Source organism: Littorina saxatilis, linkage group LG1 (assembly GCF_037325665.1).
Source record: "Littorina saxatilis isolate snail1 linkage group LG1, US_GU_Lsax_2.0, whole genome shotgun sequence".
In the NCBI taxonomy this organism is placed as follows: Eukaryota; Metazoa; Mollusca; class Gastropoda; order Littorinimorpha; family Littorinidae; genus Littorina; species Littorina saxatilis.
In genome coordinates, this window is record NC_090245.1 from 87,682,784 (window position 1) to 87,701,401 (window position 18,618).

An 18,618-nucleotide genomic window follows, 5' to 3' on the forward strand; every position below is an offset into this window, starting at 1 on the left:
CATTTCATCACAGTATCTATAACTTGTTGACTGAATGATATGGAGAGAAGGGAAGATGGAACAGAACACTGGAGGCTTGAGAGTTAAATTGTGCTGACTGAAAAATCCTGATAACTAATAGTCATTTTGAGCTTCAATGCACTGAATCATACTATTGCCAGTATTGGATTATGGATACATGGTTCATTACTAAGTATGCACCATTACAATGTTACCATTGTTGTGTGAATTTTTTTTTTTTTTTTTTTTTTGTATGAGGGGGTGGGGGGATGAGGAGAATGTATTTTTTACCTGATCCAAACGAGTTGAATTTTAGTCTCAGAATGCACCAGATTGTACAGATTTTAATGTACCATTTAAAAAAAATGTCGGGGGAGCATGCCCCCGAACCCCCCTAGAAAAAAGGGATTTCCTCTTTTTTCTTCACCCGAGGGACAAATGCTAAAATTCATGAGACTGTTTCTTTGTTTGTCTTCTTATGCGATTGTACGTCAATGTTGCTGCTGGCTTCTGCTGTTTTGTGCTTCATTATTGATGCCGTTGTTTTTGTTCCTTGTCAGTTTGTGTCTTCGTCTGTTTGTTTGTGAGTATTGGGACTGAAAGGGATGTTGTCAAACAAAATGCTTGATCATAATATGAGGATGCCAACGCATGGTGGTGGGATTAACAGCAATAATGATTATCATCATCATCGGCGGAGGAGAAGGAGGAGGAGCCGGAGGAGGAGAAGGTGGAGGAGGACAAAGAGGAGGAGCCGGAGGAGGAAGAGGAGGAGGAGGAGAAGAAAGAGGATGAGGAGGAGGAGGAGAAAGAGGATGAGGAGGTGAAAGAAGAGGAGGAGGAGGAGAAAGAAGAGGAGAAGGAGAAAGAGGAGGAAGAGAAGGAAGAGCAGGAGGAGAAAGAAGAGGAGGAGGTGAAAGAAGAGGAGGAGGAGGAGAAAGAAGAGGAGAAGGAGAAAGAGGAGGAAGAGAAGGAAGAGGAGGAGGAGAAAGAGGATGAGGACGTGAAAGAAGAGGAGGAGGAGGAGAAAGAAGAGGAGAAGGAGAAAGAGGAGGAAGAGGATGAGGAGGAGGAGGAGAAAGAGGATGAGGAGGTGAAAGAAGAGGAGGAGGAGGAGAAAGAAGAGGAGAAGGAGAAAGAGGAGGAAGAGAAGGAAGAGCAGGAGGAGAAAGAAGAGGAGGAGAAAGGAAAAGGAGAAGAAAGAAGAGGAGGAGGAGAAAGGGGAGGAGGAGGGAGAGGGGGAGGAGAAAGAGAAGGAGCCGGATGGAGGACGAGGAGGAGGGGGAAGAGGAGCCGGAGGAGGAGGGAGGAGAAAGAAGAGGAGGAGGAGAAAGAGGGGGAGGGGGGGGGGAGAAATAGGAGGAGAACGAGAAGGAGGAGGAGGAGGAGGAGGAAGTTACATTAACTCTGAATACGATAATCCTGGTTCCTGATCAAATGCAGCATCATCAACAACTACAAAGACCTCAAGAGTGTGTCCCGGGACCGAAAAGCAAGAAAACCGGCGGCCCAAACTCTTACCATGAAAAAGTGCATCTACGTACAGTCTTACCCACTTAGCCTCTCAGTTTGCCCGCTACACTATTATACTACATAATCAACATCGTAAAACACATAACATACGAAGCAGAAACGGTTGGCCGCCAACACAGCAACGATACTAGTTTCATAGGAGGCAAACAATGCCGCACGTGCTTGTGTGGCCTCATAGGTTGCTCGCAATTGTGTGCACATAGACGTCAAGAGCGGTTGACGTCAGATGGGCTTACAGTCACAGTCCTTACCGTGTAAACTATACGGATCAGAGACCTGTAGTGGAATGCATGAATGGAGACTATCAAGCTAGTTGGGAACTAAATCCAAAGTTCGAAACTATCGCTCTAGTGCGCAATGCATGGCACGATATTTTCAAATGTTCCGACCTAAGTTGGTGACTAAAGCGGGGCTCACACACAGGTGGAGCAAGCGGAGCAAGGGTGGAGTAGGCTGCACCAGGCGGAGAGATGACGCTACTTCCGTTGCAGGAGTGGAGAAAGTTGTGTGTGCGGTGCGGAGCAAGGAATAGGACACGTTTCTATTTTTTGGCTCCGGTGCAGCGGTGCAGCCAATCAGCGCACTCATCACTTTCTCCGGAAATAGTAGTGTGACACTAGGTGGCATCCCAAATAACGACGGCCGCCTTTTTCGAAAGAACTTTTTCATGGATTTTACACAAGAATGCCGAAACGGAAAGATAAAATGTGGTTTCCGCTAGATTTCAAGTCACGCTTTTCACTTTTCCGAGGAAGCCAACAGCTGAGTGTGAAGAAACGCTGCTGTTCAACTTCGAAATCTCCAGTCGCAGACGACCTTCGCTTTCGCAGTACAGTCAATGCAGGTGCGATGTTACTCATTTCGATCAGCTCGTTTTCATATATGTTTTTGCATTAAGATCATGTACAATGATTGGAATCAAAGGAGGATTGACTTCGGCATGCCAAATGCGTTGGTTTGGCCGAAATCAATACAGCAGTAATTAAGCTAGGTTCTTTCTCGTCAGTTTGTTTTTGCGACTGAAGTTTGTCTTCTGAATGTACCACTTGCTTGATTTTGATTGTTTGTTCAGCTCCTCGGCACAAAATTCATCATGCAAGATATCAATTTGTTGAATGATAAGGGGATAAGTGAAGTTCAAACATTTATCTGCTTGCAAAAACAATCGCAGGGACAGATCTATCTGCTTCATTGACTGACAGATTGTCATTGAATTTCCAACGTAAAATGACTCGTTTGCAGACTCTCTAATTAGATCCATCGAGTGTTTGTGTTCTTAGATCCATTGGCTATGCAGGCTTTTTGCGATCATAACATTGTTTAGGTTTGTGCTGGTGCAATCTGCAGATCAGAGGAGATTGACCGCAGGGTGACGCAGTGTCAGTGATCAATGCAACTTGTGTTCGACACTCAATATTGCCTTCTACCAAACTCAAGGGCAAAACAAAAGGTACATGCTTGTGAATTCATATTATGTAATGTGTGTGAAGATTAACACCGTTTTTAGCTCTAGTCTGAGTGATCATGCTTTATATTAATATCCAATTCAAGTTACGTACGATACATACTCCGTCCCAGCACCACCCTCACCCTATAGCACTGCTATTCAGATACTACAGTCCAACAACCAACCCTCTAAAAGTCCCCCCCCCCCCCCCACTCTCGGTGTAACATCTGTTGCTATCTGCACCTTTGTGTGGTAATGGGGAACTCGTGCTCAAATAGTTTCAGAACTGTTGATATTATAAGAGTTTTATTTACCAATGGTTCTCCCCTCCCTCCTTCATATTACACCGACACTCTCTATGCCCACCCCCCACCCCCTTCCCCCATCCCTTCCCTCTACAGGCACGTCTACTAAAGTCTGAGTCGTGATAGGATCAAGAGGATGCCACAATGATCCAGGTAACTTTGCAAATAATCATACTGATATAACAGAAGAAAGTTATTCCACAGTCATTTCTGCTTATACATTACAGTGTTTCACACTGCACAACAGGAATTTGTGCTAAGTTATAATCTACAAACAACAAAGACCCTCCAGCCACCACCACCCCCCCCCCCCTCCTCACCTGCAACATATACATGTTCATGTCCAACTTTCCCAGTGGCTCTTAATCTTATGCCTATGACTGTTGATATTGAAGAGTAGAAAGTGTTTAGTTTTCAATGACTAAATTTTCCCTCACACACACACACACATACACACACACACACACGCACAAACACACACGCACATGCACATAATGCACATAGCTGTTGTCTCCTTCTCAATCTCTCTATGTCTCTCTGTTTAATTAACATATTTAGATCACTAACTCTTCACTGAGATTCAGTGTTATGTGTTATGTGGAGTAAGATTAGTGAATGTTGCTGCTGATTCTGTTGTTCTTACTGTTCTTCCTCCCTGCATAATCTTTTTACTCCTTAAACAGTTTTTTCTTATTACTACAGTGCGTCTATGGAGTGTACATCAGAGATGTGATGGGACCAAAAGCATTCCAAAATGAAACAGGTAACTTTTTAAACTGGTCTTCATTTGGTTTATTGAGAAGTTGGTTCACATGATACATTTCAGAGTCGTCTTTTTAAATTCGTTAAATATTGAACCAGTCACTACATCTATAGATGCCCATGCTGAATAGTTTCAAACTGTGTACATAGCCAGCTCATCCCCACCCGTACTTCCCCTGCTTCCCAAACTACCCTTCTACCGCCCCCACAGATCACTGACATGACACTGATCTTCATTTTATGATTAAGTGTTCTTTGAGTAAAATCATATAGACTGTTGCTGCTGCTAATGTTGTTGTGGGTGTTCTTCGTCTGTGTATTATTTCTTAATCTTTTCTTCAGATTGCAGTTCTCCCATGCACCACATCGTCTATCAATGGAGTCTACAACATTGTCTGAGATGTGATTTGAGTACGAGAATGTCAAAATGATGAAGGTAAACTTTTAAACACATAGAGCTGAACAAACTGCTGAATTCAAATATACAATTACAGTCAACTTCCTTGTAAACGCCCAGTATCGAGCACACGCCCACCCCCTACTTTGGGTCAACAAACTCTGTATAGGGTATATAGGGTATAGTACCTTGTAATCACCCACCCCCACATCCAAAGGTGCAAAAAAACACCCGACAGTTTCTTTTTGTTTTTAATCCTCTTCACAAAATACAGAGATATTGGCCGAGTGAATAATGAATGACAAGAGGCTGCAATGCAGACATACCGCTGAGTTCATACATTGGCCACTGCAGTCTTTGGATAGCCATGTCAAAAGTGGACAAATATTTGAGAGACTCATCGAAGGTTTACGAGGTCGACCTTGGGGGATTTAAAGAGATCAAGTAAACTGACCTGTGTTTTTTATTTATTTATTTTTTTTAAATTTTTATAAAACGTTGCTGTGTTTGACATGTATACATTTCCCCCCTCCCCCCTCTTTGATCAGGAAAACGGAACTGAATGCAGTTATGATGTTTCATTGTGCAAGTTTATGACTTTTGTCCCGACACAAGCGCTGCTGCTCGTAACGCTAGATATGCGAAGCAGATCTTCAGTCATAATTTTCTTTTGCGATATGAGCATTTGTTCTAAAACTATGGCACACAGGTGTTGCTTTGTTTAGGTTTCCATGTTCCATTCAGGCGAAGCACTTGCACACACACGAACGAGTGTGTCACATAGTGAGAAACATGAGGGTATAGACATGTTTTGCACATTAACAAATCCTACTATCATTCTCATAACCAGTGATCAAATACACGATTTTTCACGAGCCCCTACTTTTGAGCAAAATTAGTGCATACGGGGGATTGGCGAGTACAAGGTAGTTTACGGTACAGGTGTTTTTTTCATGCAAACAAAATTTTAACACTAAATGTCAGGGTATTTATCTCCATGCAGATTGTGAGGTTAAATTGCAGAGAGTTATTATGCAATGTGTGACTTGCATCGAGTTGTGTCGCTATGCAGAGTGTGACTTTTCTTGTTTAATTGCCGTACTATTAAATGGAAGATACTCAGATTAAAGAAAGTCTTACATTGGGAGGTAGGAATGTGCTTTTGCATGGTTTGTGACAAGACAAACTTTCCTTATAAGAGCTTAAAGATACATTCCATGACGTTTGAACCAAAATGTCAGCTATCATAAATCTCTCGAACTAAACAAAATGAGGGTAACCTTCTACCGGAACGCATACCAAAAGCTCTTTAGCTTGGTTACCACCCTTTCGAGGGCAGGTAATTTGAGTAGTTTTTTGACATCTAGCATATATGAGATCTTAGTCAATGCATCCCTCAGACAACCAGTGACACCGTTAATGACACATGAAGCAATAAGGTAACTATCAGATAACACTTGTATACACAAAATCCACTCGGACAAGATCAACAAAATCTTACGATCTTGTTAACTCATTGGAGACGTAATGTTTTAATCCTTTTTTGTTGTTGTTGAAAATGTGCTGAAAAAAGAAGATTACAGCTAGATCAAAACTCAAAAGTGTTCCAAATTACCCCTCCATTTGACCTGTGAACTCGCCACTGTGTTGACCTTTGTCATGCATAAGATATAGTTAATAATCACCAAATATTAACTAACTAGGTCAACAGGTCAAGAAATATTAAGCATTTTTGTGGGCTGCATTTGTTTCATTTGTGTCACCTTTTATGTTTATACTTTTGCAGGCTGGTGTGGAGTTCTGATGTTGCCAGGGCGATGGAAGACACATACATAAGACATATAAACAAGCTTCCCTGTGAAGTGTTTTGATCACAAATCACCATTATTTTACACATTTATGCATATCTATGCTCAGCTCAGACTTGTGCTTTGAAATTTGATGTTTAAGTACTAGCTAAAACCCTGAATAAAGTCTTCGCAGTACATGGAATGGGATCAAAAGTGTGTGTGTGTGTGTGTGTGAAAACAACATTCAAAAATGTGACCCTCCACCACAGAATGAGTCGCATGTCACCTCGCGCGGTTTTGCGCTAGGCTTAATATAAGTCTGGGGGGTGTCTGGTAACTGTCTGAGGGTCACCTTAGTCACAGGCTTATAACTCGAAAGGTTTTCGCTCTTTTCTAAAACGGTTTTCACCACTGGATAGAGCATTCAAAACTCTTTAGGAAAATGTAAAAATATAAAAATCATGCTAAGATGACATGCGACTCATTCCGTGGTGGAGGGTCACAAATGAGGGTGAGATAAAACATAAAAAAAGCTACAGCACAGATACTTTTTTGTTTTTTGTCTAGCGTCAAGGACGGATCCAGGGGGGGGGGGGGGGTTCCTGTCACCCCCCCCCCACCCCGGCCTGAACATGTATCTCCTCCAAGGGTGAAAATGAAATAAAAATCAATAAATCATGACAAATATTCGGAGAACGCGCCAGCTAGATTCCACATATTCTCATCTACATTTCAAAACGTCCAGACCCTAGCGCCCTCAACTAATGAACCCCTAACACAATTGGGCCTGATACGGTCCGGCCATCGTCCTCTTTAGAAACTTGTTGCGCTGTTGACACACGTACGTTTCTATTTGCAAACATCCATAAAGTAATATTTTGTTAATCATGTTTAAAACATTTCTTCTGAGTAGAATGAAGCTAAATGAAACCACACACAAAATGAAAAAAACTAAATCTAAATCAAAGCCATATTGCGCGTAACATAAAGCAACAGTCTAACCGTCTGCAAGAGAGATTGTTAGTAGTAGATCTAAAAGAAAAGAATGGATTCCATGGAAGCTAGTGTAACTATGCACATTGAACATCTTTGAAGCTTCGGATATAACTCGATAAAACAAAAAAGAACCAAAACTTAAAACATGTCCCAACAGTTGTTAGTCCACCTCTCTCTTCACCCGACCCCCACACTCACATATTTTGTGTCTGAAAAGCTCTAAAACGCACTGGCACACACACACACACACACACACTGACTTATACAGAGTCCATTTAGAAATATGTTCAGTAATTGCGATAAAAGACAAGACTTTTGTCTCCTTTGGTAAACATCACGGTGTTTTTTCCCGCCACTGCTTATCCACGTGTAACAATATTTCCCATCAGACAGCGCGGGTGGAGAAACTACGTCATATCATAGGGGAATCCCCTACCGGAGCAGGATCGGAGCAGCCTGCTCCGGAACCGGAGCTTGTGTGTGAGAGGGCAGGTGGAGAGCGGAGCAGGATCGGAGCAGCCTGCTCCGCTTAATTGCTCCGCCTGTGTGTGAGCCCCGCTTAACTTGCCTAAATTTGGTCCTCCTCCGAGGAGGACCAAATTCCTTAGTTTCGAACTATTGCAAAAATACAAATGGCGGCCGCCATGACAGTCTTTGATTTTGCTGTACAAAAAAATCAAATATTCGGCAGTCCGACGCATGAACCAAAGAATGATGTCGACAAAGAAGTTGAAACATTGATTGCGCTTTGGAGGGGGTTCAAATACAAGTCGTGAAGTGACCGGCACAGCTGATTTGGGACACGATCTACCTTGAGTCGGGAGATTTGCTATGAACATTGACTAAATTTCCACTTTTTACATCAGCGACTGTACAAATTTGGCTTGTACATCTTCCTGTCGCTGATTTTAATCGGTTTGGATCATCCAACAGGTAAGAGCAAGATTCATCCGTTGTGTGCGTGTAGTTTGTGTGTCCCACGGTGTGTGTGTTCGTTTGTGCGCCTCGGTGTGTGAGTGTGTGTCAGATTATATTGCAATAATACATTTGTTAGAAAGTGAGAGCAAGGGTAGATCTAGATCTATGGGCCAGGCAGTACTGTCTGAGTGTCTCCGAAACCGTGTTCAGTGTCATAGGAAAATAGGCCTACGAGCCATTGTGTAGTGGTGACGATGAAAGATACAGTTGTTGTTTTTCTGACAGTGACATTGACAATGAACGATCGTCAATGCATCAATGATTATGCACAGCAGCATCGGTTTCTTCGGAACTGTGCACTGTTGACTGAATTTCCCACGGTGGAGCAATGAACAGTAGACACTAAAACAAAGCTAATCTAATGCATTGAAGCATCGCTGTAGATCTATCTCATTCAACTAACAATATAATGCAGTGAATGGCAAATCTATCTCTGAATGAACTGTTGTGTATCCTTATTTGCTGTAAATGTCCTGGCTCACACTGCACTCCCAACATTAGAAGTATGTTTTCTAAGCTGAATGCATGTATAATTTGATATAGTAAGTGGTAAAGCCAAGAGTAACACTAACTGGCCCAAAACAATTTTTGTGTGTATACAAATGAAGAAAGAAACTGACTTCACTTGAATCACTGCCACTGAAAGTGTGTCTATTGTGTATTTTTAGAAGGGTTATTCAACAATGACTTATTTTTCTGTTTAAATACTTGATATTTACTCTGCATGAACAGAGTCAGAGGTAAATGCTGCTGTATAAACTATGATTGTGAAAGAGGGGATAAAAGAATCAATGAGCGAGTGGTTTAATTATAATACAGTTATTATTTATTGTTAATTAATTATTTTATGGTGTGTTTTTTCAGGCCTCCTAAGAAACCAGAGATGATGTGTGATGAAGTGTTCATACAGCTCTTGCATTCAGATATATATATATGGATTCTGGAGAGGATTCAGACTGAGTGGACATGCTGCTTTACAGACTACCATGAAGAGTAAGTCACACATTTCTGTACCACTACCAAGTACCTGCTTGTGCCTATTAAATTGTTATTGTAAAATTGATTTATGATATGTAAATTGGCACTGGTGATAGTAGTTTGAAGCTGTGTAGATGTTTTTGGCAGACTTTTGTACGTTGTGTTGTAAAGAGATCTGCGTTTCACATTAGATGCACTTACAATCTAGATAGATACATTCAGCTATGTCAACACTTGTTACATCTGAATCTGAGAGTAGTGGCAGGAGATGCAAGTTTATTGACACAAAAACATTACGGCTTTGTATAAAATAAATTCTTACATCTGTATGTATCCTTGCATAGTACAATTTGTACTATTTATACAAAATGGTACATAAAGCTTGGTTTTAGTTCTCTTTCTCTTCTCAAATCCTTTGCCACTATTCTTAAAGTAAATTACACAGTGTGAATGAACTAATGCAGCACAGGAAAGTAAAACAAAATTGCAAGATAAAATGAAATCATTACTAATTTACTGGAATTATTTTAAAGGCACATACCGTTATTCTTCCCTTGGCTCACCATCCTAGATCTTGCCAGGCTTTGGAATAAGAATGAATCTGTTCACTCGGATACTTCTACATTCAACACCCTGGCTTCTTCCTGCTCAGAGTTAGATTTTGTTGTGGAAACCACTCTCAGATTAACAAAAATGTTACTTCTTTACTTCTGCGAGTGACTTTTGAGAAATTCGTTCATAAACAAAATTCAACTATGCACATGAAGCAGTCACTGACTGTCAGGGTGTCAATATTTTATGTGTCTGGGTGAAGTTATGTTCCTATCCCATGTACAACTGGCCAGATCTGAAATGGCCAAAATCAATGGGATCAACACACATCCCCAGAATCTTCCTTACTGGAAAATGTGGTGGGTTGAATGTATTTTAATAAAAAGGCTGACAGGCGAGTGCTTTGGATCCTGAAAGTTCTGTTTTGGACTGAAATCGAGACACATTTCCCAATGAAACTCAAACTGTATAGTGTTGATGCTGAAGAGCGAAAGTGTGTGGGTTGAGGGCACACTTGTTTTTGACTAAAATCGAGAAACATTTCTGCCGAGCACAAAGTTCATACACGCACAGATTTTTTTAATAGTTTAGATTACAATATCACACACACCATCCCCGATCCCAATGGTCATGTGAAGAGCAAGTGCTTCCTCACCCCCCCCCCCCACACACACACACACAGCTCAACACATACACACCTTCTCCCCCAACACACACCCTCCCCTCGCTAACCAAAACCCATCCCCGTGAATACTGAAGGTGCTCAGTTATATGTTTTCTTTATTTTTCAGGAAGGACCGCTACATTAAGGGAAGGCTGTTTGCACCTTGGTTCCTGGGTTCGCTGGGGACGATGATCAAATTCAGAGTACCATCACAATTCTGTGCTTTTCCATCTGATTCGGCTGAGAATGCTTGCAGAGGTTTCTACACTACCTGTCATAAAAAGTAGGCAGATGCGTTTGAGGGCAGATCTTACTGATGAGGCTGTTGATTGAAAAACCAAGTATATGACTGAAAAGGCCATTAATTTCCCTACTTTATTCAGAAACAAAATTGGGTTTTCATGAGGTAGTGTCTATGCAGTGAAACCTGCAACACAGACACCCCCCCTCCCCTCCCACAAATCAAATTCACAAAATCAAGCTTCCCGTGTTAAAATCAACAACACAAATCAGAACAACTAAACCGAAACATGTTTTGCATGTCATTAGACAGAACAATCAAATCTTTATCCAAAACAGTCCGTTTTGTTCACATATATCTTGTCTAACATGAACGCTATGGCATGCTGAGCGTGTAGTTGTCAATCCTCTCAGTTTTTGAAGTCGTTTTAGCGGGTAATGAGACCAAAAATGGTACATTTCAGAACTCCTCAACGCATTGTCTTAAAACTTGTCAGTGATTTGGGCTAACACATGTCGTTAAGTACACACGGAATCTCAAGTCATGTGAGATATTAGTTCTACTGTTGCGCGACATGCCAGAACGAATTTTAAAAATAAAAATGTACCCTGTCCAATGAACTGAATTTGTAAAAAAAAATTAGCATGCATTAAGAAAAATGAAAGCTTCAATTTACCTTTAATTTCATACATTTTCAACTATGACTGTTCACAGCGCACTTGTACGCACACACACATTCTTGGAAAATGCTCTTTCAAGAGCCATGATCAGTTAAGCGTGTCAGCCGTGAGCTTTTCTAGGCGTAGGCCTACATTTGCGCTCAGCGCTCTGAATGAGGCAAAATATTAATGTTCGCGTTGAAATCCTCATACCGCCAATGTCTGATAAAATATGTACATGAAATTTAATTGTGTGGCGCATCTGTTATTGTTCTTGAAGATAACAACAAATTAATTGTTTTTCAATGAGTCAGCGAAGACCTACCATCAATTTAAGAACTCTTTCTGGCATGTCAATTAACAGCAGACTAATGTCTCAAATGACTTTAAAATCCGTATGAACTTTCCCACATGTGTTACTACTGTTAGCACAAATCACCGCAACGTTGAAGGCAATGCGTTGAGGAGTTACGAAAACGTACCGGTTTTTGTCTCATTACCCACTAAATCTGCCTTTTACAGCTTCTCAGAGGAATGACACCTACACAAATCAACATGCCTTAATGTCAGTGTTAGACCAGATATGTGAACAAAACTGACTGATTTGGATGCAGATTTGATTGTTTTTTCTATTGACGTGCAGAAGATGTTTTGTTTTGGCAGTTCTGATTTTTTGTCAATTTTAACGCGGGAACATTGATTTTGCGAATTTGATTTTGCAGGGTGTCTGTGTTGTATGTTCCACTGTATAAACACTATGTCATATAAACCCAATCTGCTTTCTGAATAGGTTTGGGGAATGAATGGCTTTTTTCAGTCATATACAGGATAAACCAAAAAAATGTAACACTAAAACAATGCTAATAACTTCTACATCTGTTGACCGAATCACTTTATTTTTAAGGTACATAAACCGCAGCCAGTGCATGACCCTTCCACAAAGTGGACATTTTGTAGATCAAATGTAACTGGTCAAATGGTCTGACTTTTGTGCTCTATTTCAAAAAATAAATTCCAACTTCGGCGGTCGATTCACTAAAAACGAAGTTTGACCATGAACGGTATCAATACTTACTTAATTTAAACCCTCCAGACTTTTAGCTTTTATATTATCTGAATGTCTGAGTATACACCCCCTAGATCATCGGTGACCTGAAGAAAGCAGTTATATACTCATAGACAGACGCGTGTGAAGCATGTTCAGGGCCGGACTAGGCGAAGAGGAGGGGAGGGGTTGCCAGTGGTGGCCCAGGGGGATGTCCCCCCTGGCGGCAGGGGCGGATCAGTTCATTTTATGACTGGTTTTTTTCAAAAGTATATTGTGAAGATTACGGGTGTGAAGGCGCGAAGCGCCGAGCAGACGGCGCGAAGCGCCGAGCCGACGGCGCGAAGCGCCTAGCTTGCTAGGGGGGTCCGGGGGCTAGCCCCCCCGGAAAATTTTGAAAAAAAGGATGCAAAATGGTGCAATCTGGTGCATTCTGAGGATGATCATTACCAGTTTCAGGCAGCAGATTTTGTCACCGATTTATACACCAAAAATTGAAACTCAATGTAAAATAAAGAAATGCATACCTCATTCAATATTTTTATTTTTTGGCTGGGGGGGGGGTCCGGAAACCCTAGAACCCACAACCCCCCCCTCGTTGTGGGGGTCAGGGGGCGAAGCCCCCTGAAGCTGACGGGTAGGTCATATTCTGAGATAGGAAAATGGTCGCTCCTTGCATGAAACGGCATAAAATAAGCAATAATAAAAAAAAAATTAAATAAGTAAGGTACATGTTTAGGCTAGGGGGGGGGTTGCGCAACCCCCATAACCCCCCCGGTAGTCCGGCCCTGCATGTTTAAATGTGGAGTACGCTCATTTAAAACAAAAATACACCAAGTTTGTTTGAGAATACTCCAAGTCCAAAACAGGGATTCCCAGGTCTGAATGTTGATTAAGGTATACTTTTGTGATTCGAATTGCCCCGAATGTTACAATCTTGAGCGCTTAGATCGGGCAAGTTTCGCTACCGCTCAATTTTAAAACCCGTACCGTTGAGTCGATCCCCAAAATTGGGAACTTAATTTAAAATTGCACAAAAGTCAGCCTATTTGATCTTCAAAATTGTCACTTTGTAGAAGGGTCATGCATAGGCTGAAGTTTATGTCCACAAATGTAGGTTATTAACTTGTTGTGGGTTGCATTGTTTTTGGGTCAACCTGTATTTGGTTTTTTTAATAAACGGCCTCATCATAAAGATTTGCCCTCAAACGGATCTGCCTACTTTTTATGACGAGTATTATAGTTGGCTCAGTGGCTAAAGAAACATTCTACAGGATGAATAAACAAACAAACAAATCTCATGATTCTCTGTGTTTTAATGTGTGTGTGTGTGTGTTTTGGGGAGTTTGTTTTGGTTTTTAGTGAGAGGATGGCTGGTGGGTTGGATGGGGTGAAAAGCTGAGTGACACTGTGATTGTGGATGATTAAATTGTTGTTGCTGCTGTCAGTTTCAATGCACCGTTCTTCTTGCAAACGCCAAGTTTGGCTTACTATTTTATATCTGCATGGGCTCTTACATGAGGTTAGGCCATCTATACACTTTGATACATACCAAACATTTACATTCTGACTGGGTCATGTGCAAAGTTGGAATGTTTGAATGAATACATTTTGCGGATTGATGCCAGTAGAAGTTAAACAAATTAATTGATCAAACATTCCAACACTTCAAAGTAAACACACGTGTTTTTGACAGCTGATATATGTTAAAGTGGAGGGATGGTTTTATTCCACGTGAAGCCTGCATGCCACATCTGAGACGTTGAGCGAAATCGTTTACACAAAATATGCAATCATTGTTTATCATCATTTAAATTAAAACGTTCATACACAATGACACAACAAATGTTGTCGGAAACTCAAAAGAACACATGAAAGAATAAAACATGATCAATGCAGCAAAACGCGCCACTTGTACAGAGTGGGTTACAATTTCATTCCTTGTTTAATTTAGCCTTCACATTTCCCTTATCATATCTTATATTTTAACATCGTTCTGTTCTTGTCAGCTTGAAATGTTTGCAGTTTTTACTCACGAAACAGGTTAGTCTTCTGAAGTCAGTGCAACATCAAAGCTAAAATTTCACAAATGAGATGCATTTTGATGATCAGCTCTACCATACCGAAGCAATGCATTTAAACTGGCGCAGATTAATTTTCAAATGATGTTCAAGCAACAGCTAGCTTCCTTATAGACAGAGTGTCTAAGTTACAAAATATAGTCATCTCAGTATCCAACTTCATTACCTCTGTTTCTTTGCTTGCTTAGAAGAACTTCTCAGAGTGTTTGCGGCATTCATCAAACAAGATCATACACATTAAAATATTGTCACTTCCTACTCATTGAATAATGTATTCATTGTATCTAATTATTCATGTTAAAGACCAGCACAAAATTGCAATCATTTAAATATGTCACTGACATAAAGTATTCTACCCGATCTGGAAAAAAGGAAGAAAATCATAAGTGCATGATTCAAATCACTGATGATGTCTTGTAATTCGGTAGTGTTTCCAGTTAATCTTTTCTCTTTACATCTCACAATTCTTTTACTAGTTTATTTTGTAAGTAGAACACCAGGCCAAAACATTGTTGGCTCCTTTTGTATGACATCACACATTTTCAAGGATTTGCTTGCTAACTTGCTTGTTTCTTAATTTGTTTAATGATCGCTCCAAATTACATTCCTTCCTTTATCTGGCACTCTTGTTCTCAACTTTGTCCCTCCCTCTTAGCGGTTTAGAGAGAGAGGGAGAGAGTGAGTGAGTGTGTGTGTGTGTGTGTGTGTGTGTGTGTGTGTGTGTGTGTGTGTTAGTGTGTGCGTATGCCTGTGTGTGTGAGAGAGATAGAGACTGAGAGAAAGAAAGAGAGAGAGTTGATCTATTGTCTTGATTCCCTCATTCAATTTTCTTTTGTTGTATAGTGACTGTGTAGAACTTAGACAGCTTCGTGACATACCTGTGGTGCGGTTTTATGGTCGTTTAACTCTCCAGCGGTGAACCATGCAATTATTTCTCTTCAACGATTACTCGGTCTCTACTGACAACTCTAAACTCCACAAAACACGACTTTTTTCAGTTCAGAAATGTCAGTTTCCCTCCCATACATTGAAACACAAACTTAAATACATCCATACATCATTGTCTGTTACAAAGTTCCAGCTTTGCTTTAACATGCACAATCAGTATGAGGGACACGGACTTTTTCCCAGTACATACCGACTGAGGCTACCAGTAAGTTCGTCACACGGTAGATTCGTCACCGGTCCCGGTAACTTCGCCACAGTAGTCCGAGCGCGGCTCTCTCTCTCAGTCTCTCTCTCAGTCTCTCTCTCTCTCTCTCTCTCTCTCTCTCTCCCACCTCATTCCACCCCTCCCTCTGCTCACATTGAGTTTCTCTGCCTCCTTGACAGTGAGGTTGAAGTCGTGTGTGTGTGTGTGTTAGTGAGTGTGTGTGTGTGTGCGATGGTGTGTGTGAGTGTTTGTGCGTGTGTACGTGCGTGTGTGTGTGTGTGTGTGTTTTAGTGAGTGTGTGTGTATGTGCGATGGTGTGTGTGAGTGTTTGTCAGTGCGTGTGTACGTGCGTGAGTGTGTCGTGTGTGTGCGTGCGTGCGTGTCATGGATGTGGGTGTATGTACGTCCGTGTCTCTCTCTCTCTCTCTCTCTCTCTCTCTCTCTCTCTCTCTCTCTCTCTCTCTCTCTCTCTCTCTCTCTCTCTCACACACACTACAGGCTGTTGAGAACTGCTCAATGAGTAGATCTCGGGTTGAGAACTGCTCATGAGTAGATCTCGGGTTTTAAAATAACAACGCTCGGACTGTGTCGTCTGAAAACTGCTCAGTTGAGAACTGCACAATGAGTAGACTCTCTCGGGTTTTCAAATAACCTCTCTCTCTCTCTCTCTCCCCCTCTCTCTCCCCCTCTCTCTCTCTCTCTCTAAAAAATGTGAATCTTGAATCTCTCCCACAAATGAAACATCTGAAAGCATAAGCTCTTTAGCATAAACACCCGCCCACCCCTGCCGGTAACTTCGTCATAGGTGACGAATCTACCGTGTGACGAACTTACTGGTAGCCCCGACTGAGCCATCACTCAAATCTTCGACGACACTGACTCAGCCTATATGCTGCGTACATCTCCCCGGTCGGGCAGTTTTAGCTCTCGTAATGTGCGGAAAAACTGAGAGAAACATTTGCGTTCTGCCTATGTTTGTCTTGTTTGCTCGCCAAAATAATATTGCATCGATCAACCACTCAAGTTCGCTCCCAATCCCATGCTGGTTTGTTTACCATTTTCGAAGGTGAAGAGTTCACCGCGCCTGCGCAGTGACGGGGATTCCCCGTGACGTCACTTGAAAGTTATGACCTACTCTTTTTGTTGGTAACTAAGTAGTCTCGACCAAGTTCGCTCTCATGCATTGCAGACTGACTAAATCTGTAGTTACGAACTGCGTAGTTCGAACCTACGTTTAGTTGCTAACTATAATAGTCTCCATTCATGCATTCCACTACTGGAGAACGACCAAGACTACCACCAGAAAAGTCCAGACCTTCATCAACAGCTGCCTCAGGATGGGTCCTCAAGATCCGCTGGCCCGAAACCATCAGCAATGCCGACCTTTGGGAAAGGACCTGCCAACTTCCTGCAGAAGAACTAATCAGGAAAAGGAGATGGGGATGGATTGGACACACCCTCCGCAAACCATCAACCAACATCACCAGACAAGCGCTGAGGTGGAATCCCCAGGGCAAGCGAAAGAGAGGCCGTCCAAGAAACACCTGGCGACGCGACCTGGAGGCCGACACCAGAAAGATGGGCTACACCTGGAGTCAGATAGAAAAGATGGCCCAGGACAGACGACTCTGGAGAGCTGTTGTTGGCGGCCCATACCCTGACAGGAGTGACGGGCATTGAGTTGAGTGAGTTACCGTGTAAACGATTCCACTCGCCGTAGTAGATCTGGCCAGGCGTATACACTGAGTAAGGCAATTCCTCCCCTAGGACATATACCAACAATCACCAGCAAGGATGTACTTTAATGGGAAGAGTGGAAATTGATTTCTTAACGGACACTAGTGGCAATTTGGGAATGTAACTCTTTCGCGGCCTGTGGGACTTCATCAGGCTTCATGAGTTACTTGCTTTAATCAGCAACTAACCGTTCCGTAAGCAACAAAGAAGAAGAAGAGGAACAATAACAACAACAAACAAACAATGTGTGCGTGTGTGGTATAATCATATATATATATACATCAAAGGCACATTGTCAGACTTTGTCAACTCAGTTGAATACAGGAAATGCTTTGTAAACAAATATAAACTGGCAGCGAAAATGTTAATTCTTTAAATCTCACTATGCACAGAAAGCTGTCAAAATACAGAGTTTCGGCGTGTATCCAGGTGGAGGAATGGTCTTATCCCATGTAAAACCCTGGCCAGAGCTGAGATGGTGAGGGATGGTCTTATCCCATGTAAAACCCTGGCCAGAGCTGAGATGGTGAGGGATGGTCTTATCCCATGTAAAACCCTGGCCAGAGCTGAGATGGTGAGGGATGGTCTTATCCCATGTAAAACCCTGGCCAGAGCTGAGATGGTGAGGAATGGTCTTATCCCATGTAAAACCCTGGCCAGAGCTGAGATGGTGAGAGATGGTCTTATCCCATGTAAAACCCTGGCCAGAGCTGAGATGGTGAGAGATGGTCTTATCCCATGTAAAACCCTGGCCAGAGCTGAGATGGTGAGGGGTGGTCTTATCCCATGTAAAATCCTGGCCAGAGCTGAGATGGTGAGGAATGGTCTTATCCCATGTAAAACCCTGGCCAGAGCTGAGATGGTGAGAGATGGTCTTATCCCATGTAAAACCCTGGCCAGAGCTGAGATGGTGAGGGATGGTCTTTTCCCATGTAAAACCCTGGCCAGAGCTGAGATGGTGAGGGATGGTCTTTTCCCATGTAAAACCCTGGCCAGAGCTGAGATGGTGAGGGATGGTCTTATCCCATGTAAAACCCTGGCCAGAGCTGAGATGGTGAGAGATGGTCTTATCCCATGTAAAACCCTGGCCAGAGCTGAGATGGTGAGGCGAATTGTTTTCACGGAAAGGACTGCATGTGCCTTGTATGTTACGTGTGCTGCAATGGGATATAGCTGATCAGCATCATGCGGGAGGCATGAGTGAAGACATTGCTTGCCTCTTTTGTCAAATTACGGGTGAAGTGTACGTAGTACATACCTTCTGAAGTGACAGCCTGGCTGCCAGCTCTTGCCAGCAGAG

The 18,618-nt window shown here is 42.1% G+C and overlaps 2 protein-coding genes and 2 long non-coding RNA genes across 4 annotated transcripts in view; all 4 read left to right on the top strand.

Moving 5' to 3' along the window:
• Positions 1-1,791, top strand: part of LOC138952308 (uncharacterized) — a 4,018-nt gene extending 2,227 nt beyond the window's left edge. The window contains exons 2-4 of the mRNA XM_070323981.1: positions 704-823; positions 929-1,158; positions 1,737-1,791. Of these exons, the coding sequence (XP_070180082.1) occupies positions 704-823; positions 929-1,158; positions 1,737-1,791 (405 nt within the window). The remainder of the gene's footprint in view (positions 1-703; positions 824-928; positions 1,159-1,736) is intronic.
• A 154-nt stretch (positions 1,792-1,945) lies between these two features.
• Positions 1,946-6,436, top strand: LOC138982941 (uncharacterized). The gene is made up of 5 exons (XR_011461009.1): positions 1,946-2,377; positions 2,881-2,983; positions 3,988-4,048; positions 4,390-4,483; positions 6,231-6,436. It is a non-coding gene; the product is annotated as an uncharacterized lncRNA (long non-coding RNA).
• Positions 6,437-7,417: 981 nt separating this feature from the next.
• LOC138982948 (uncharacterized) lies at positions 7,418-12,496 on the top strand. The gene is made up of 3 exons (XR_011461012.1): positions 7,418-8,163; positions 9,073-9,201; positions 10,530-12,496. It is a non-coding gene; the product is annotated as an uncharacterized lncRNA (long non-coding RNA).
• Positions 12,497-16,844: 4,348 nt separating this feature from the next.
• On the top strand, positions 16,845-17,261 carry LOC138952391 (uncharacterized). The gene has a single exon (XM_070324093.1). It carries the CDS (start codon positions 16,845-16,847, stop codon positions 17,259-17,261), a length of 417 nt encoding a protein of 138 aa, XP_070180194.1.
• Positions 17,262-18,618: the final 1,357 nt, after the last annotated feature.

Bases quoted from the DNA above. Each gene is read 5' to 3' on its own strand.
- LOC138952391 (XM_070324093.1), top strand. From the start codon at position 16,845: ATGCATTCCACTACTGGAGAACGACCAAGACTACCACCAGAAAAGTCC.